The sequence below is a fragment of the Littorina saxatilis genome, linkage group LG4, assembly GCF_037325665.1.
Source record: "Littorina saxatilis isolate snail1 linkage group LG4, US_GU_Lsax_2.0, whole genome shotgun sequence".
Classification (NCBI taxonomy): domain Eukaryota; kingdom Metazoa; phylum Mollusca; class Gastropoda; order Littorinimorpha; family Littorinidae; genus Littorina; species Littorina saxatilis.
The window spans coordinates 40,033,008-40,054,284 of NC_090248.1; the positions used below are offsets into that span (position 1 = coordinate 40,033,008).

General features: G+C 42.4%; 2 protein-coding genes across 5 annotated transcripts in view; one reads left to right on the forward strand and one right to left on the reverse strand.

The window, feature by feature from the left end:
- Window positions 1-1,941: 1,941 nt before the first annotated feature.
- On the reverse strand, window positions 1,942-18,614 carry LOC138964741 (DNA repair protein RAD52 homolog). Of its 3 annotated transcripts, none has more exons than XM_070336783.1 (12): window positions 18,265-18,614; window positions 16,995-17,096; window positions 15,651-15,744; window positions 15,144-15,211; window positions 11,715-11,833; window positions 10,022-10,097; window positions 9,255-9,498; window positions 8,039-8,159; window positions 5,864-5,979; window positions 4,916-5,260; window positions 3,594-3,677; window positions 1,942-2,838 (listed from the first exon to the last, which is right to left on the reverse strand). In XM_070336783.1, the coding sequence occupies exons 1-12, from the start codon at window positions 18,301-18,303 to the stop codon at window positions 2,777-2,779; spliced, it is 1,470 nt and encodes a 489-aa protein (XP_070192884.1). In that variant the 5' UTR covers window positions 18,304-18,614; the 3' UTR covers window positions 1,942-2,776. The 3 variants fall into 3 exon arrangements, with proteins under 3 accessions (XP_070192884.1, XP_070192883.1, XP_070192882.1); XM_070336782.1 differs by having other exon boundaries at window positions 4,916-5,257; window positions 8,039-8,165; XM_070336781.1 differs by having other exon boundaries at window positions 8,039-8,165.
- A 46-nt stretch (window positions 18,615-18,660) lies between these two features.
- The window catches only part of LOC138964733 (ERC protein 2-like), a 65,806-nt gene continuing 63,189 nt past the window's right edge, over window positions 18,661-21,277 (forward strand). For both annotated transcript variants that reach the window (XM_070336767.1, XM_070336768.1), the window contains exon 1: window positions 18,661-20,080. In XM_070336767.1, coding sequence (XP_070192868.1) covers window positions 19,025-20,080 — 1,056 coding nt within the window. In that variant the 5' untranslated portion in view covers window positions 18,661-19,024. The remainder of the gene's footprint in view (window positions 20,081-21,277) is intronic.

The following is a 21,277-nucleotide window of genomic DNA, read 5'->3' on the forward strand; positions in this document are numbered from 1 at the left end:
AACTCGGTTAGCACAAGAACAAAGCAAAACTGGTGCACTTTCTACCGACATTTTAGACAGATCTACGGCTTTAAGAACCAGCGGGCAACAAGAAAGTGATGAGAAGAAAGACAGAAAGGCATTCACGTAGGTATGCCATGGTTGTTGGTGTAACATACGGCATTACGCAGACATATGGTAAACTGTTCTATTCTGTAACCACTGCTCTGAAGTTCTCTACAGCGGAAAGAATGTGATCTGTGTGTTGTCAGAAAGTGTCCGTGTGTTTACAGCAGCATAAAGCCACACACTGTCACAATTGCTCGATACAACAATGATTAATGGGTTGTCAACAACAACAAAAAGTGCAGTAAGAGGGATGCTGTGCGAATGTTCATACCTTTATTCAGGGAAATTGTCGGGATAAATGAGCTGTACATTTTACCCCCAGCTGGGGCGGATTAGGGGGGGATGTTACAGGGGTTCTGGAACACCTCCCCCCCCTCGGATGTCAAAAAAAAAAAGATTCTGTCTGTGAAAAAAACAACCATTTTCTGTCTGAATTTAAAAAAAAAAAATTCTGTCCGTAAAGCCGGGGGAAGAGTTAATTGTCAGTTATAGCACGAACCCTCCTTCGCCCCTCCCCCGACCAAATGCGACATGTCTTTCCTTCTAACCATACTATATGATGTCGGGAGTTGATATCAGTGAAGATAAATTGCCATTATTTAATACTAACCTTAAAAGAAATAATGAGTGGCTGCTGATACCAGTTGATCATGTTTCAAATCAAGGATAAGCCATACATTGTTTATAAAATAGCTAAAATTCTTCAGCTTCAAGGGGGGCTTTGCCCCCCAGATCCCAGCTTGTAACCCCCCCCCCCCTTCCCCCCCCCCCCCCCCCCTGCCCAGCACCTTCCCTCCCCCCTTCGAAGACAGATTTTTTTAAAGAAAAATAAAGATACCTACTTGGGTGACAGGTCAATAGTGATGAGAAGGAAGGAAGGAAGAAAGAAACGAAAAAGTGCCTGGTTTTGGGAACTCCCCTTTAGCGGGACACCCCGCCCCCCCTTCATATAGGCTACACACTCAAGACCAGCGCTGTTGACAACCGTTGCATTCTACATGTACCACCATTTAGAGACCCCCTGCTGGATTTTCTCATATAATTATGTTTGGGAGTCTTAAAGGTGGGAGGGGGGGAGGAGGAGGGGGTGGTTCCACTGTGTTAAGCTGAAACCTACGGTTTTAGACCCCTTCAAACAGATTTACGGAAGTGCCAACAGATAAGAGACAGACATGCACAGAGAGACAGAGTGATTATTGTGCAACCTGAAACTGGAGAAACATCCTGCTGTTGTAAGGTTATGGCCTGTTTATGTTTCTGCTGGGACGATTTGCGTCTTAGGAATTTCTTGGCGATAGAGCCAAAGTGCTTCAAACACAATAATTATACTCGTACTACAGTTGCAAAGCGAAACATTGATGCAGAAAAAAAAAGTAAGGTGAGTATTTAAAATTGAAATCCAAGTGACAGCCGTTTTTTGGCAATGCATTAAAAAGAAACACCACTTCCCCCTCTCTACTAAAGATACGATTTTCTGCGTGTGGCCTCTGAAGAGTGAAATCCGTTTGATGACCGGATTTTTTCAGATTTTGTAATTTTGATCATTGCACGGGTTTTGCTAACTCTTTGTTTTCTACAAAGCTCTGATGGGTGTGATGTGTTTTTGAGAATGTACTTGCTCCGTGATCTTAAAGATTCAAAAGTCCTGTATGTGTCTGTGTGGTTGGTTACAGTTGTGCCAGAAACTGTTGCAGTTTAAACTTTAATAGATCGCATGACTATTGTGTCATGGGAGCTGAACAGGCTTGCGCGCGCACACACACACACACACACACACACACACACACACACACACGCATGGACGCACACATACATGCAAGAGTTAAAACAAGATATTTTGTCATCAGTTATAATCATATCATGCCAATTGCACAAATTGTCACACTTAATTTCATTTTAAAGCATTTTTGTGTGACATTCATTCCACTAACTTTCCAAATGGTCATCTAACTGGGACAAATTATCCACAAAAATTGCACCTTTCGTGACACATATAACATGCTCATAGTAGTTTAAGTAATAAACATTTTCCCGGCAGTTATCCCGGCAGAGAATCACATGCCAACCTGGATTCTTCTCCATATCAAACTTGTAGAAAATATATATTTTATATATATATATCGATGGTTTACAATCTGTCAGTGCCACTCTTTGAAATTAGCCCACAACAAAACAAATATATGGTGCTGTGAAAACACTGAAATGCCTGACAAACGTATAAACTTATGTTAGTTAGTTAGTTGTTGCTTTTTGGGTCCAGCGGACCATATAGGCCAAATCAGGACCCCCTATAAACTTATGTAGCCTGTTCTAAATATGCTGAAGTGAAAAGGCTTGAAATCTTGGACAACATTTACAGTAGTTGGAAGTGTATGACAACATGAAAAGAACTGAATGAAGCATGCAGACAACAAATACACACACACACACACACACACATACCCAGTGACACACACACACAGTGACACACACACACACACACACGCACACACACACTGCAGAATGATTTGCTGGCTGTTTGAAATTTGCATAGCATAGGTTTGGTCCTTGCTGAAGTGGGGTTTTCCAACACCAATTGAAACCCAGTGACGTCTGTCACAAACTTTCAAATTTGACGTTCAGACAAACAATATAATAGTATTCTGTCTATGCCTTCGCATGCTCGGCACTACTTGTTTTCCTTTGCTGGGCAATGAGTTAGTTTTCTTCGCTTGGCAACGTCAGCATTGTCTGCAATAAAAACACACAAACAAAAGCGTCTTGATATAAGTACAAGTTTCATGAAACAAAGAAAAATACAATCACAAAACAAGCTGCAAGTTGCAACTCAGTAAATAAGAGAAAGACTTAAAAATAATGCAGACAGTCAGACTGAACAACATGACAATCGACATACATCAGCAAAGGAGAGAAAGGAAGAAAACAAACAAACAAAGGAACAGACAAAACATGAATAGAGGAGAAAGACACGCACACACAAACAAAGTCAAACACTCACAGAGTGCTTATGTAATATCTAAACACACACACACAAACACACACACAAACAGACACATACAGGGTTTCATTGGCGCATTAAATCTTAAATTGTCCCATCACATTTCCCTTCAGTGCGTCAAAGGGCGCATTGAGATTACGTACCACTGCGCCACCAAATGTACACTTTACATCGGATTAAACACACACACACACAGATAACACGATATAGCGGCTAATTCTCAGATGGCACCATATTGCACCATTTTGCATCCTTGGTCAAAATGCGTTCAGGCCTCTTTGGCGCTTCTTGCCTTCGACTATGTCCCATCGAAAATTGGTTGAGTGGGACAAATGTCCCATTGCCTTTTTCTCCCAGGCTAAACCCTGCACATGCATACACACACACACACACACAGACACAGACAACCCCCCCACACACAAAGACCTATACACAGCCATGTACATGTACTGAAACATGCAAAACAAGAGGAAAGTAGCACACTAACCTGCAGAACTCCTCTTCGTTTTCTCCTTGTTACTGTTAGCTGCATGAACGCCGGTAGTAGCCTGACTAAGGATCTCTATTTCCTCTGCAAGAAAGAAAGCAAAATTGAGAGAGAATCAGAATATGAGCTGCAATGCCTAGATGTTAACTTCATTAAACCACACACACACACACACACACACACACACACACACACACACACACACACACACACACACACACACACACACACACACACACACACACACACACACACACTCACTCATTCTCAAAGGGGGCGGGGACATAACTCAGTTGGTAGCGTGCTGGCTTGGTAACCAGTTTGTTGCTATTGGACCTGAACCTCTACATGAAATTTATTTCTCAGTCTAATTTGTGCAGCCTCTTCCAGGTGTCCTAACACCCCCTTGTGAAGGCATGCACACGATAAAGATCCCAAGTCTCAGCAGGGAACTTATTTTCAAGATTTTGTGCAATTTGTGCACCTTCTTCCACACATCCCCGCGTTCACGAATGCAGACGATTAAGATCCCAAGCTCACAATTCACAGCAAAAGCCCCAGGGCCTAGAAAAGACCGATACAGTGGAACCCCCATTATAAGACCTCCCCCCTTCAAGACCTTGCTTTTGCAGGTTTCTGTTCATAACTGTTTAAGGACTGGGTGGCCGAGTGGTAACGCACTTGCGCTCGGAAGCGAGAGGTTGCGAGTTCGACCCTGGGTCAGGGCGTTAGCAATTTTCTCCCCCCTTTCCTAACCTAGGTGGTGGGTTCAAGTACTAGTCTTTCGGATGAGACAAAAAACCGAGGTCCCTTCGTGTACAATACATTGGGGTGTGCACGTTAAAGATCCCACGATTGACAAAAGTGTCTTTCCTGGCAAAATTGTATAGGCATAGATAAAAATGTCCACCAAAATACCCGTGTGACTTGGAATAATAGGCCGTGAAAAGTAGGATATGCGCCGAAATGGCTGCGATCTGCTGGCCGGTGTGAATGCGTGATGTATTTTGTAAAAAAATTCCATCTCACACGGCATAAATAAATCCCTGCGCCTTGAATATGTGCGCGATATAAATTGCATAAAATTTAATAAAAAATAAAAAAATTAAAAAAAATTAAAATCCCTGCGCTTAGAACTGTACCCACGGAATACGCGCGATATAAGCCTCATATTGATTGATTGATTGATTGATTGATAACCTCTGCAAATTTACTTCCATTTTAGGACTCCCTTTTATTTATGACCTGAATTTCTCACATTTTTTGAGGTCTTAAAAAGGGGGTTCCACTGTTCACACAAACAGGAAAAAACAGCGACTCACCAAAATCCTCCTCATCCACAAGGACTTCCAGATCAATACCCAGCAAGTCTCCCCCTCCTCTCACCCCCGCGACAGCGGCAGCGAAGGCGACAACTGTACTGCCTGCACCAAGCTTAGCGTCCCTGACTGCAGGATTCGTGTCTTTGATATCAGGAGGTAGCGATGCTGTTCGTGCAATACTGGGTACCAGGGAGGGGGTATTTTTGGTGGGGTGGGCGGGGGCAGGGGTTGAGGTGGCGAGAGGGTGTCCGTGATCGGGGAGCGTTGTGCTCCAACTGGCGCATTTGCGAAGTCGAGGGCTGCAGCGTATCATTTCTGACATTTCTGGTGAGCTGCTGATTTCTGCTGAACAGACACAGCGAAAGATTGAAAATTCCGAAGAAAATTGAGCTTCTCAATCTCATTGCAAAAAATGTTGACAGAAAATAAACAGGACATAAAGATAAGTATCACATTTCACACACACACACACACACACACACACACACACACACACACACACACACACACACACACACACACACACACACACACACTATTTTTCTGTTGGTCAGCATACAAATTGCTTTGCATAGCCCGTCAAGTCACAATCTCTCACTATTTACTGGAATTCCTTCGATTCTATCATCAACTGATAACTGGACTTTTGTAATCAAGGATATGGAATGAATGAGTACAGAGTATCAGACACATACTCCAAAATAACAGTTATCAATCAAGATGAAGTGCAAAAGGAAATACAGTGGAACCCCCCTTTTAAAACCTCCAAAAATCTGAGAAAATCAGTCTTAAAAAAGGAGGGAGTCTTAAAATGGGGGTACTTTTACAGAGGTTAAGAACAGAGTCTGAGAAAACAAGGTCTTAAAAAGGAGGGAGTCTTAAATTGGGGGGGTCTTAAAAGGGGGGGGGGGGGGGGGGGGGGGGGGTGGCCACTGTATCAGCTGATACCTTTGCCTTGAAACGACTCCCGGTCCTGCATCCTTGCACGCAGAAACTCCTGTTGTCTTTGCTGTTTTCTTCGCAAGCGTTCCCGTCGCTGCAGTTCCTCAGCTGAGTGTGTTTTGCTGAACAAAGGACACCAGCAGATAATATTAGTACCTGTGTTCAGTAGTTGGGTTTAGCGAAACACTATTTCCTGAACTTAACAACTCAGCTGCCAGCTATATCCGACGAGATCAATTGTGCACACAATACAATCTCCAAAAATCTGAGAAAATTGGGTTTTTTTAAAAGGGAAAGATTCTTAAAATAGAAGTGAATTTACAGATATTATGAACAGAAAATCTGAAAACTAGGGTCTTAAAACAAAGATTCCACTCTATAGTAAAAATAAATAATTCTCAATCGTTCAGTGTCTTTGATTTTACTTTGGATATTCATCTAAAATTAACTCAATTAATTGATTCATCATTTCAACATGGCTTAGACCTGTTCATGGGCAGACACTACCGGACAGATGAAAGCTCTCAAATCATCACTATTCCTATAACATTTTCAACGACTTCGAGTATTGTAACAGTTCTTAAGACAAAATCTTGCTGCAAAATCAACAAATAAACAATAAAGTGTCCACCACATCAAATCCAAACATGTCTGAATACATTTACGTATCAGACAGGGGCTTAGTCAATTGCTGTCAGGGGCGGGGATGTAGCTCAGTCGGTAGCGCGCTGGATTTGTATCCAGTTGGCCGCTGTCAGCGTGAGTTCGTCCCCACGTTCGGCGAGAGATTTATTTCTCAGAGTCAACTTTGTGTGCACTCTCCTCGGTGTCCGAACACCCCCGTGTGTACACGCAAGCACAAGACCAAGTGCGCACGAAAAAGATCCTGTAATCCATGTCAGAGTTCGGTGGGTTATAGAAACACGAAAATACCCAGCATGCTTCCTCCGAAAACGGCGTATGGCTGCCTAAATGGCGGGGTAAAAAACGGTCATACACGTAAAATTCCACTCGTGCAAAAAAAACCCACATGAGTGTACGTGGGAGTTTCAGCCCACGAACGCAGAAGAAGAAGAAGAAAAATTGCTGTCAAAAAGCAAGAATGGTATGTTATTGGAACGTTTCATTCGTGACAAAACAAAACGTTACATTCACATTACGTGACATTACGTTTTGTTTCGTCATCAATCAACCGTTCCAATAGCATACCGTTCTTGTTTTTTTATTCTGAATTTTGGAACGTTGGCAGTGTATCTGTTTTTGAATTTCCAGTCATCTGCTGCATAAAGCCCGAGCAATCTTAAAGCTGTATTCCCAAGGAACGAGAAATTTATATGAGGTGAAACGTGAGAAGGAATCCTTTCACTGAAACTTTTGATGCACACAAAAAGACTTTAAGCCCCAAGTCTTCTTGTGTAAAAGTTTCAGCGATACGACTGGTACCGTCGGTTCTGATTGGGGTAAATTTCTTGTAACCTGGGAACACGGCTATAAGGAAGCTCGGGCTTTAATTCTAATTTCAAAAACAAAATGCCAGGTTATTGGAACGTTTAATTTATGACCACAAACAAATGTTACATTTACTGTACTTTGACTTTGGGGTCTTGTGGACAGACAGACTTTCTTTCTTTCTCTCTTTATTTGGTGTTTAACGTCGTTTTCAACCATTCAAGGTTATATCGCGACGGGGAAAGGGGGGAGATGGGATAGGGGAAAGGGGGGAGATGGGATAGAGCCACTTGTTAATTGTTTCTTGTTCACAAAAGCACTAATCAAAAAATTGCTCCAGGGGCTTGCAACGTAGTACAATATATGACCTTACTGGGAGAATGCAAGTTTCCAGTACAAAGGACTTAACATTTCTTACATACTGCTTGACTAAAATCTTTACAAACATTGACTATATTCTATACAAGAAACACTTAACAAGGGTAAAAGGAGAAACAGAACCGTTAGTCGCCTCTTACGACATGCTGGGTAGCATCGGGTAAATTCTTTCTCGTCCCAACCAATATGGGACTCCCCCTAACCCGCGGGGGGTGTACAGACAGACAAACACTTTTGATACAGATAATGAATTTATCGCAACATTTTCCTAGAACCTAACTGGCAAGACACTGACGAAGCAATGAACGTTAGCAGCCTATCTGTTTTGGGATTTTCCGTCATTTGTAGGCTCACCTGTCGTTTGATATGGCTGGCTCAGGTGTAGATGGCCTCGAAGTGGAGGCTGATTTTTGTTGTTCACTGTCAGTGTTTCTTGGCTCCAGTGGCATCTGCTCACTTTCAATTATCTCTGCACCTGGAACTAAACAGCGTGGACACTAAGAAATAGCAACCAGCAAAGTAACTGCTACAGTGGGACCTGCCTATAACGACCAAAGAAAAAGTGGTTCTTATTGACAGGTGGTCATTCTTGAAAGATGAATTACATGGGTGGGACTGAACAATGTCATGAATCCTGAACACACACACACACACACACACACACACACACACACACACGCACGCACGCACGCACACACACACACGCACACACACACATGCACGCACACACACAGACACCACACACACACCACACACACACACACACACACACACACACAAAAAGAGGCCATAATTGAATCCGGATTTCCGGCATATACCGGAAGAATCCCACCCATGGAATTATATAGGAAAGAACTTCACCAGGGATCCCTTGGGGTGGTTATAATGGTAGTGGTCATCAAAATATCTTGGATTCAAGTTTTTACTTGAGGGCTTGATATCAATAAAACTTCACGATTAAGCATGAAAATGTTAAAAATCAGCAAAAATTAGCATGGGATTCAGATTTCCCAAATGTATTCTGTTTACCTGCTATTTCTGTTTTAAGACCCTCCATTATAAGACTCCCTGCATTATAAGACTCCCTGCATTATAAGACTCCCTGCATTATAAGACTCCCTGCATTATAAGACTCCCTGCATTATAAGACTCCCTGCATTATAAGACTCCCTCCATTATGACTCCCTCCATTATGACTCCCTGCATTATGACTCCCTGCATTATGACTCCCTGCATTATGACTCCCTGCATTATAAGACTCCCTGCATTATAAGACTCCCTGCATTATGACTCCCTCCATTATGACTCCCTGCATTATAAGACTCCCTGCATTATAAGACTCCCTGCATTATAAGACTCCCTGCATTATAAGACTCCCTCCATTATAAGACTCCCTCCATTATAAGACTCCCTCCATTACATCTTCTCAGTATTATATGAATGTTAAAACAGTTTGCATTTCTTTCTTGTTCTTGTATTTTTGTTTTGTTTTTTCATGTACCCCCATGGGAGTCCTTTAATAAATTCTTCGCCTTGCCTTGCCTACAGCGAGCACTGCCCCATTTCTTACCATTCACCTCTGGTTCCGGTACCAAGGCACCTCCTCCTCCATTCTCAATCTTAGACACTGGAGGATTTTGCTCCTCAGCCGCAGGAGTCTCTGCGTGTGCTGCCAAAGACATTTGCATGGTTCGTGATACCAGGGGAGTGTGGTGAACAGCTTGTCGCCGGCTTCGAGTTGTTCGCCGCGCACCAGCCGCCTTTTCATCCAGTATTTCACGACGCATGTCTGTGACCTTGTATATGGCGGGTGGCTGGAACCAAAGGGGGTCATCTTTTGTCCAAAAAAATGTGTAAATGCCTCCTGTCTTTGACAAAAATAAGTTCTTATCGGGAACACCACAATCAGAGTATGATTTATTTGGACATAAACACAGGCGATTCCTTATGTTATGTGTTTCACTGTTAGTGTTACTACAGTGGAACTCCTCTTTTAAGAACCCTTGATTTAAAGGGACAACCATGACCAAAAACAGGACTCAAATAGCCAAATAAGCTAAACATTTCAGGTTGGGGTTTTGATTTATGTCACCACACACCAGGAATACCTTAAAATAAGCCCTTGACTTGTGTTTGAGCGCTCAGTTACTCATATTTTCAACGGCTGTCCTTATGTAATCTTTTGAGACTGACCGCCATTTATGACCTTGCCTTCTCAGACTTGTTCATAAGCTCTATAAATTGACCTCCATTTTAAGACCACCTCCCTTTCAAGACCAGATTTCCTCCGATTTGGGGTGGTTTTAAAACAGGGGTACCACTGTGTTTGAGACTCACTGGTTTAGGAGCTTGTGTGATACATTTGAGGTATGTTTTGTCACCAAGGCAGTTCCCGAGACAGTTTCCAAAGCACCTGAAAGATTCCAAATTCAATGTTTTAAGGAAAAGGCTACACCAGATGACAATAAAATACACACAAGAAACACATATCTATATATTTTATATAGTAATAACAGCAATGGTAATACAAACTATAAGAGTCTAAGAAAATTATGAATACTGATTTTTTTTTCTTGCTCAATGCGTCTGTACTTGTTTCTATATCCTTAGAACACAATCAAACAAAAACGAAAAATAAAACTTACAACGAGGAATGGTTGATTTCTCCACCTGAATGTACCTGTGATAGGTTTCATCCGCTCACAATGATTGTAAACACTAATTGCGTTGCGAAATATTCGATTGTTTTTATAATCCAATTATTTATTCATTGCTCTTACACACATGAAACAACCTTGAGATCAAATCTAATCATGACAGTAGTCCTCAACATATTCTGGACAACCACATAAGAGAAAGACGAAATGCAAGGGTAAGTCAGGCATTTCGTCACACAGTACACTACATTTAACAAACTCCTGACAAAACATGTATTTTCTCTTTCCCAAAATAATGTTTCTCTTTCCCAAGATAATGTATGGATAGCTGCCAACCTTCTGAAGTCAAAATCCAGGAGCCAGGGGGACCGTTTAGTCTTGAATATGAGCAGGGAGAAGTTGTAAAATTCGGAAGATTCCCGGAAAATCCGGGAGGGTTGGCAGCTATGTGTATGGATACATCAGGGATCACCTTAACCGGAAATGTCAGGTATTTAATTGGAAAATTTTTAAAAAATGAAATCAGCAACTGGTTTTACATACCAGTTTATAATTCTAGTCCAAACCGGTCACTTCCCGACAAATGATATAATGCAATCACTGTGTGTTAGATTTGTTAGTTTGACTGGTTGCCACAACAGAGTGCAGACCTGGGAACCCGTTTTGCACTTTGAGTATTCTCAAACTTGGTGTATTTTCAGAAAAATGAGCGTACTCCACACAGCGTTTGAACATCCATGATTAAAACATGCCTCACGCGCGTCCGTCACACCGTTAATTAAGTTTACCTATACATTTAAAACAAATGCTTTTTTCAATGTTTACTGACAAAAACTGTAATCATGTGACAAAATACTGGATCGGCTTCGGGATGGGCGTGTGAAGAAAAGTTGTCTAGGAATTTTTCTCGTCGTATTTTTTTCCCACTGACCGTACTGATCGTATTCTCGACAATCATGCGTACAAAATACGGCGAAATCGTATGGGTTCCCAGGTCTGAGAGTGACTGACTTCTGCAAGAGCCAGTATTCGTATTTGTAAAGAAATACAAGTTTTGAACGTGACCAGCGCAATCACTGCACTGATGCATACATGTGTGTATCTTTTTCTTAGGCCCCCCCAAAAAATGTTGGTTAATGATAACCAGACCGACCCTAAAACTATTTTTTTCATTTCTAAATTTTTTTTTTTTTTTAAATTGGCACATTTGGCAAAACATACCGAGACTAATGGAAGTAACCGACTTCAAACTCAACTAAAGTTTTAAAAAAATAACATAAAATAAAGAAAGTAAAAAAGCCTACCTACCGACCCTATTTTTGGGGGTCACGTTACCCTAAACCAACATTTGGGGGGGGGGGGGGGGGCCTTACTTCAATGCCCGTTTCAGCCCATCTGTGACCGCTTCCTTTTTGGCCTTTTCCAGTGACAGAGCCTTTGACCGCATACCTTCACTCACTCCGTAGCCAACATCTTCGTGAAATGCCCCATCCTGTTGATGAGAAAGAGTCTTTGAGATTAAGAAAGTTGACAAAAACTGAACAGTTCAGATTCAAATTTGCAAACTGAAAGTACATGTCATCTGTTTTAGAACCCCCCAGACCTGCCTACCCCAAAAATTACAAGGAGTAATGAGCCCAGCCAAAAAGAGTAATCTGGTGGTAGAAAGAGTAGTTTTTCGTTGCCAAAAGTAACGGCCATCGGTGGGTGTGACTAAAAGGAGAACCCAAATAAAGAATTTGACACTGCCTTGCCTGTAGTCTAGACATCCTCATTTTTCTCCCAACGGAGAAATAGTTGTTCATAAAGTCTTGCAGGACACAAACATTCTTCTGCACACTTTCTGTTCATATTCAGTTGCTTCGCAAAAATAAAATGTCATTGATTTTATCAAATTGTGAAGTCAGTCAAAAACGACCCTAGAACACAGCTCTGGGAAACTACACTGATTGGAACGATCTAGGATGATGTGGTTGTTTGTCCCGATATGCTTCGCACAGTCATTCTTTCCTCCGTGTGCACATGAAAAATCACGGTGGCAAAGCGAACACAACACGTGGCTTGGTCCTTTCAATAGAGGTGTTTGCCGGAGCTAGCCACTCTCGGTAACAGTGACTCAACCGCAGGACTCTGAGACGTTCGCAAGAACCCAGTCCTCCATGGCCAAGATTCTGAGTAGCTAGTTGGCTCACGTAAGTGTAGCCTATGCGATGATAAACTTTGTCTGTCTGTGCGTGCGTGCGTGCGTGCGTGCGTGTGTGTGTGTGTGTGTGATAGAAACTTTAACATTTCCGAGTCTATGGATAAAGCTCGCATAAGAAGATTACGTCTCGGTCAAAAGTGTTTGACGTGTGTGATAGAAACTATTTGAAGACGTCACATTATGACGTAAGAGGGTTGGACGTCACGCAAAGGAATTGCTGAAAGTCTCCGTCATTGTTATTGTGAGCGGGCCGAGACTAGTTGGCAGATCCAGGGTCTTGCTTTCTTGCACAGTTTCACCTATGCTTACTGTGTGTGTGTGTATGTGTGACGGAGTGATTGAGTTTGTGTTACTGTTTGTCGATTTCTTACGTGAGCCTTGAAGGCTTCGCCTCTTGTTTTGTACTTCTGTTGAGCGGCTTTCTTCATTTTCGCTGATATCGGACCACCACTGTAAAACAGTTTCCTTGTCAGACTCTGACTGAGACTTGTTAACCCGTGATTTGTAAAAATGTAAAAATATTTTACAAATCACGTCGAACATAAAACCGCGATTTGTAAAAATGGAAAAATATCGCATTCCACAAAGTAATGCATGCCTTTTATTATTATTATTTTTCTTGTTTAGAGCCTCCACGCTGAGTGGTGGGGGTGGTTTTAGTTCCACATCCCATTTTGGTGCAATCCCATTTTGCCGCCGTCCCATGTTTTGCCCCATCCCATTTTCGCGACATTTCACAAGCCAAGCGTCAGTTTTACTAACATGTCATAACAATAGCGCGACATCCCATTATGACACCATATCCCATTTGGCCGCCATGCCGTTTCACCGCATTACATTTCGCCCCTATCCCATTGTCGCGACATTTCAGAAGCCAAGCGTCAGTAATTTTTACTACCGTGTCATAACAATAGCGCGACATCCCATTTTGACACCATCCCATTTGGCCGCCATCCCATTTTTTATTTATTCTTCTTGCCAAGCCTCACTATACTACTATACTGCGTTATTCAACTAGGAAGACATTCCGTTTTCGCCAAATCCCAATTTTGCCACAATCCAAAATGTCGCGAAATAGGGATGGCGGCGAAATGGGATGACGGCAAAACGGCATGGCGACAAAATGGAATGTGGCGCTAGCGGTATGACACGGTGGTAAAATGACACTTGGCCTGTGAAATGTCGCGAAAATGGGATGGGGGCAAAATGGGATAACGGCGAAACGGGATTGCGCCAAAATGGGATGTGGAGCTAATGGTACATGACATGGTGGTAACATGACACTTGGCCTGTAAAATGTCGCGAAAATGGAATGGGGGCGAAATAGGCTAACGGCGAAACGGTATTGCGCCAAAATGGGATGTGGAGCTAATGGTACATGATATGGTGGTAACATGACACTGAGAAATGTCGCCAAAATGGGATGGGGGCGAATTGGGATAACGGCGAAACGGGACTAATAGATCCTTTGCCTTTGGGGTAGTGTGACTGTCACTGCTAGCTTTCCACTGGGAGGAAGGGGCCGGAATTTCCCAACAATGGGAAATCCTAGTAATGAAAAAAAAAATGAAAAAAAATATCTTAAAATTAACAGTCGCGCTACCCCAAAAGTCAAGGGATTTCGTTTTTGTCCCTTGACTTTGGAGATGACAAGAAAATATCGGGCGCAAAAACGTGATTTGTAAAAATTGTTACAAATCACGGGGCGCGCCCCGCGATTTGTAAAAAATTGTTACAAATCGCGAGGCGCCCCCCGCGATTTGTAAAAATGTTTTTACAAATCGCGGGTCGCCCCCCGTGATTTGCAACAATTTTTACATTTTTACAAATCACGGGTTAACAAGACTCTTCGTCCGTCTCATGCGGATTTTTCGCGCACCGCTTCATTGCACTGCAAAAGACGAAAGACGTCGTCTACCTTGCTTGCATATATATAATGTGAACAGACCAAAAATGCGCATCGCGCATGTGCGCTCGCAAAGCTCGGCGCTCGCAAAAATACAGATCAGATTTATATCGGGACGAAATGCGAAAAATCGTACTTTCGGTTTCGTAAAAATTGTATTTCTATCGCGGAAAGCGTAGTGGCGTAGTTTGGAATAAAAATCGTAGTAAATTACGCCCAAGTCGTAAGGATAGGCAGGTCTGACCCTCCCCCCCCCTTTTTTTCTCTCAGAACTCTGTGCAGTACATCTGGAAACTTATTTTCATTTCCCTCTCGTGAGACCAGACTTTTTGGGGGGTGGGGGTAACAAAAAAAGGAGGGGTGTGTGTGTGGGGGGGGGGGGGCCATTACAAAACATTATCATATAACCAGTGTAACCTTCAAAGCAGGTAAACGCTGAATCAGTACATTTGCTAATATTTTGTTGTTGAAAAAGCGAGTTCTAGTTTCATACACAAGCACAAAGCACGTCTTATGCTTTAGGCCTACTTGAACTGGAGGAAAAACCCACATGATATTGATAACCAAGCTTAAATTAACAATTTTATAAACTCTCATTTTTTCAAAACAATCCATTTTTTCCTGTCCCAGTTACATTCTACAAACAAGTTGTGCTCATAACTATTTTCATTTTTGATGGTTTTTTATCCTCACCTTCAGTTGAATTTTGACAAGGGCACTAACTCCAACATAGAATTTCCCATTGATATGGTCCACAAAGTCTGAAAAAAAGAAAACACCAAATTTATCATCAGCAGATTTTAAAATTTCGATTCCTTTATTTAACATATTATATGTATACATAATTATATTGAGTAGGACTAGGATAATAGCTTCAGATATATTATTATCTTAACAATTAATTATGAAAACACACCCACCCAACCCTATTTTTGAAATATGTTTGCTTGTTGAGTTATCTCTGTGGTGTAACCACCCCATCTTTCCCTCTCCATATTGCACATACCATCGGCAGAAACAAAATCTTTAATATTATAACAAAGTTCTCCCCACACCATCTTGAACATGAGTTACTCTTGACTGTTGACAAAATCTTTCTAATTTCTACGTCTTCACATTTCTTATTACCCCAAATTTAATTAACAAAATGTCTACTGAAGATTGACAGTTTTAAGTATCTGAAAGTGAAAGCGAACGTGCCAACTGTCTGTTGGGAAACAGAATGTGACCATCCATTGAAGCCAAAGGTTTCATTGGCAACAGCAATCAGTCGCCAGCCTTCAATGTACGCAAGCTGCAAGCACAGAAGCAGTGTTGTGTTAAACTTAAAGAGCAATGAAGAACGATAAAAACACAATGCAAGAACAGTGAAAGAAAACTGCTGCAGAGTTTCAACTTTCACTTTTTTAGTTTTACTTATATAGTCTATGGACCATTTCGAAGCTGGGCTGGGAGAGGGGAGGAAGAGATAGCAGACTCTCTGTTTCAGCGCACCGCGTGACACCGCTAGACGCGTGAAGATTTTCTAAATGGTCGCTAGGATTATATTAAGTTATAATTTTAATCTGAAAAAATTAACAATATTATTCAGAATAACAGCAGACAAACCGTTTGCTGGTTTGGCACTGTGACCAATTATTGCACTGATCAAACTGAATTTTCACGTTGAAAATGTAATACGTGATTACTTGTACTTGCAGGCATGATGTGCCTTGTGCCCAAGTGTCCGTCATACTGTCTGTCTCTTTCAGTACTATTCCATTTTTGCGTTATATATAATTGTAAGTGTAAGCATGATGTGTCCTGCTGTAGATGCGAATATTGCTATTTCATATGTTACATGGATTTCCATTGGTCAATTGGGCAAAACTGAGCTCAGTGCAAAAGTGATATCGACGACATTTCCGTCGATATCAACCTCTTTATTGCTTCTCCACTTCAAAAACAAAAACACCTAAATTTAAAAACAAACAAATATGAAAATGTAATTATCCCAGAATTTAGTTGAGCAAGTGACTAGAGACTTTTTGAAAGAAAAGACATTTTAAAAAAACTGAAAAGTACAAGAAAAGAGTAAACAAAACGGAATAATAATCAGAGGGAGGGATATGGAACAGCCCAAACTGAGACAAATACTTTTGTAATTTCTTTACAGTAAATACAAAATGTCCAGAGAATTAGCAATATATCTAACATTGACTGACTGTGTGATGGTATCTTCTGCTATTGGTCTGTTTCGACAGTGATATCAAAATCTCGACCTCTGGTCTAGATTTTGATATCACTGTCTCAACAGATCATAGCAGAAGATATCATCACACAGTCCGTCAATATTGGGTAGAATTGTGAGTAAGTGTCTGTCTGCCCGTCTCTCAAGTCTCACTGTCTATCTGTCAGTGTCAGTGTCACAAACACATTATCATTTATATTTTATAACTAGGCATTGCGGCAGACTGGGATACAGCAGGTTGGGATGACAGTTGACACCGCTCCAGTGCTCAATTAAAATAAATCTAGTCTGATCTCTACTCAAAACTTGCTTACCTTGAGACCACCAGCCCCTACGCGTTGACTGATGAATTCAGGTCCCAGCCTCTGTCGCAGAGCTTGTTGGACTGCCTCCTGCTCCTCTGCACTGAACTCCTCCTGCATCACAATCAAGAAATATGACTATAAAAGTATAATTAACTGATCGTCTTCTTCTTCTGCGTTCGTGGGCTGAAACTCCCACGTACACTCGTGTTTTTGCACGAGTGGAATTTTACGTGTATGACCGTTTTTACCCCGCCATTAACTTAAGGCAGCCATACGCCACTTTTGGAGGAAGCATGCTGGGTATTTTCGTGTTTCTATAACCCACCGAACTCGGACATGGATTACAGGATCTTTTCCGTGCGCACTTAGTCTTGTGCTTGCGTGTACACACGAAGGGGGATAAGCCACTAGCAGGTCTGCACATAGTTGACCTGGGAGATCGGAAAAATCTCCACACTTAACCCACCAGGCGGCGGCGGCCAGGATTCGAACCCTCGACCTTCCGATTAAGAGGCCGACGTCTTACCACCCCGCCACAGCGCCCGTCCAATTAACTGATCAATGATCAAACCTTCCTTTAACTTGAAGTTCAACTACATTGTCACTGTAGTGGTACTGACTGACTGATACTAAAGCTGATGGGGTCTATGTTGACCAAAAGAGTGGGATTCCCTGTAGTGGTATTCCCTGTATACAGGGAATCCCACAAGGCACTACAGGGAATCCCACAAGGTGTAGTTCCTGTAGGGGAGTAGGATACCGGTCGATCTCGTGCCAAGCGCGTGACTGCCGTAAACCGATTTGAGTTACTTCCCCTTCCAGTGTTCCACAATGGCAGTTCCACAGGAAAATCTGTTACTGTGTTGCTGTTAGAATTCCTGAATTCGTGTGCAGTATGTCGTTATAACGAGTAATTTATTTTAGCTGCGTTTTCTTTCATTTAGTTATAGTTTTAAACTTTTCTTAAATCAAAATTGCAAACCATACTCGAATTGTTTTAAGAAATACCCAAAAAGATCGAAAAACATCAAATTCTTCCGATGTCGCTAAGCATCACGTGACTTTCAGCGAGATCGGCGAAACGGCTACAGGAACTCCCACCAGAGGGATTCCCTGTATACAGGGAATCCCCCTACAGGAAGTCCACCTTCAGGGAATCCCACTCTTTTGGTCGACATAGACCCCATCAGCGATACTAAACTCAAACAGAACCACCACCAATCGATCATCCAAGCAACATGTTAAAAAAAACAGAGATCTAAAAAGCCAAATATTTTACCTGTCCAAACATATTCTTTCCTTTCTCCATTGTATTCATCTCTGTATCGTCAACCGTTTTCAATGCGAGAGTAATAATTTATCAACATCTCACCCACTGACCCAGCTATCTTTCCTAGTAAACTGTTTCAAAATTCCCGCGATTCCAGTCATAATGAAGAGGTGTCAAGAGACTTGCGATTCGTCTAATTGCAAAAGAACGTAAGAAACTGGGTTTGCACTTATCAAGCAGATTCGATTGCTCTAAATAGATTCATCGTATCTGAAACAATGAACAGAAACTGTCGCAAAGTTGGGTTTTCCAGGCGTTTTTCCATCAAAACTTCTTCTTCTGCTTTCACCGGAAGTTGCTGCGATCGTCGAACCGGAAATAGATGTCGCAGTGAGGATGCTAATGGATGTCTGCTCGAGGACGGAGGCAGCAAGTTGAGGGCGGTCAAATTTGGTAACCTGCGTTGTATTTTGCGACTGGGAAAGTGATTAACTTTCGTTTTTGAAAACTATTTCTTTGTATATTTCGTCCGATAGCTTTTATCGCGAGGTGATTGTCTGGCACCGAAGAGGTTGCAAGATGATGAGTCTGCGGATGCTGTGTGTTTACACCAAAAATGGTGTGGCAGCAAGTGAGTTCTCTGCGAGACAGCCACTGAACTAATGGCACCATGACTTAAAAAACTGTGGGATGCATTTAGCGGCCTGATTTACCGAGCTTTTTAATATATGAAATTGTGCATCGTGTTTTCGAATAACCAACATCTCCAATGCCGGAATTTAAGCTGAAGAAGATGTTCAAAAGTCGGTCCTCGAGTCGTAACAGACTTGACTCGGAGGGTGGGGGTGTCGGGACCGGCACAATGAATGGAGGGGGTCACGGTGCCCACCCAGCGGCCAGTCCTGAACATCACGCTGGAACCTCCACCTCTAGATATGGGTCCAGATCGTCACTGTCAGGGGGCAGCATGAGTGGGAATGGAAGCAAACCCAGTTCCTTAGAAAGGCGCAGTCGCGCTGGGTCTGATGGTGGTATCTCAGGGATGTCTGGCATGGAGGACAGTGGCCGGTCAAGCATGGCCAGTCCTCTGAATCTGCCCATGGAACACCTGCAATCCTTCAATGCTACTTACGGAGGGGGACAACGCACGTACCTGGAGAGTTTGTCCATCCCTCGTCAGTTATCCAGCCAAGGTCCCCCCAAAACTGCCCTAAGTCCCACACATCGAAGCCACCTCAGTCACGGTCATCATGGGCGCGCCAACAGCGCCAGCAGTTTATCCACAACCGCACTTCGCGACAGATCGGTCGATCGAATAGAGCGTGACGCCGTGTACTCTACAGAACGATCCTTAGACAGACATTTAGACCGCATGCAGTTATCCATGGCCATTGCAGACAATCAAAGAGAGCGTAGTGCAAGGACTTACAACAGAGATCGCTCTCTCGACAGAGAATACCCACATATGGGTGCACGGTCGTTGGAGCGTGAACAAAGCTCTGTGCCGCGGTCACGGTCATCGGACCGCAGTGGTGAGGTTAACTACGGACCGATTCCTGCTTACATTCAATCCACTCCCTCGCCTCAGGACTACAGAAACAATTTCATTTTCGAGCTGCAGTGTCAGGTAACAGAGCTGCACCAAGAGTGCGCCAAACTGCAGAAAGAAGTTGACGTAGCCAGGGACAAGTTAGGATCAAGCATGAACAGTATTAAAACTTTCTGGAGCCCAGAGCTGAAGAAAGAGCGCTCACTCAGGAAAGAGGAGGCCGCCAAGTGCAACCTGCTGAATGAACAGCTCAAAGTTACACAGGCAGAACTGAAGGTTGGTATACTATAAGAAAAAAAAGGGAAGAATGAATCTCTTTGTGTACTTTGTTACTTTGTAGTTGGTGTCAGTTTGTCTTTGAAAGTTTGATATGTATGATCAGGGATGTCGTTAGGCGTCGGACATCGGACATAGACCGGTTAAAAGGTTCAAATGTCCGATTCTCATAGCCGCATGGCGGTCAGATGTCCTATCGTTTTGAACTGAGCGCTGTCATTGTCCGATAAGAACTCCATTCCTTCGGACAGCGCGATATTTTTCCTTCAAGATACACACATTTTAAAAACGCGACCGAGCACTCTCGCGTACCTAGGTGCACTGAAGTTGTGCAGTGTGGATCTTGCTTTTTTGGGAATTCCGAACCGTTTGTGACATGAGCCGTTTGGGAACACCCTTCTGCAGCACACTAAAGTTAGGAGTACGGGAGACAACTCCAACTAATTACAAGTCTTACGTCTGTTTTTGGTTTCAGTTCGAGACATTTTGAAGAAGCGCATTGAATTATGACACTGAAATAAAACTTAGGACTCCCAAAGATCGACAAAAGCTGAACACCTTTGTCTTTCAACAGCATCCTGTGCTACGTTTGGGTCAAACAGGTGAAAACACGCCGAGCGTCATTCTTGAAAATGACAGTGCCAATAACAGTATCGCCGCTGAAACTGACACAACTACGAACCTGTAGAGAAGTGTTGTCATTTGTACAGGACATTGTGTCGGCACAGCAGGAAATTCGCAGAAACGGTCTTTTAACTATTCATGGCCGACCCTGTTTGGTTGGTAAGACCTTGACATCCAAGAAACCATACTGTTTTGTCGAATCTGTGTTGAAACGGACTTTTTTTTCTTAGTATTTCATTTTCTAGTCAAATCTTGCAGTTTGTGAGACAATCAAAAAAAGAGTGCTGAACGTTTTTGTTGCTTTTTACATTTAGTCAAGTTTTGACCAAATGTCCTGAGCTCTTCAGCATCAATAGGACATTTGACCGCTTTCAGAAATTTCAATAGGACATCGTAATTTTGTGAAAAACACTGTCCATGGAATGGCTCCAAAATCATGTACTGAATACAATATGATTATTGTACATTGTGCACATGTATACATTGTATAACAATTAACATGTAGTACGAATTACGATGTACAGTAGCTTGGAGTTAGATCAAGTTCTAAACTTCTATAGTGTGCCTTTGGCA

Excerpts from the sequence above, each read along its gene's own strand:
- LOC138964741 (XM_070336781.1), bottom strand. The coding sequence starts at position 18,303 with ATGAATACAATGGAGAAAGGAAAGAATATGTTTGGACAG. Across the intron at positions 17,097-18,264 it reads GAAAGAATATGTTTGGACAG|GAGGAGTTCAGTGCAGAGGA; the intron begins GTAAAATATTTG and ends ATTGTGATGCAG. Across the intron at positions 2,839-3,593 it reads AACGAAGAGGAGTTCTGCAG|ACAATGCTGACGTTGCCAAG; the intron begins GTTAGTGTGCTA and ends TTTTTATTGCAG.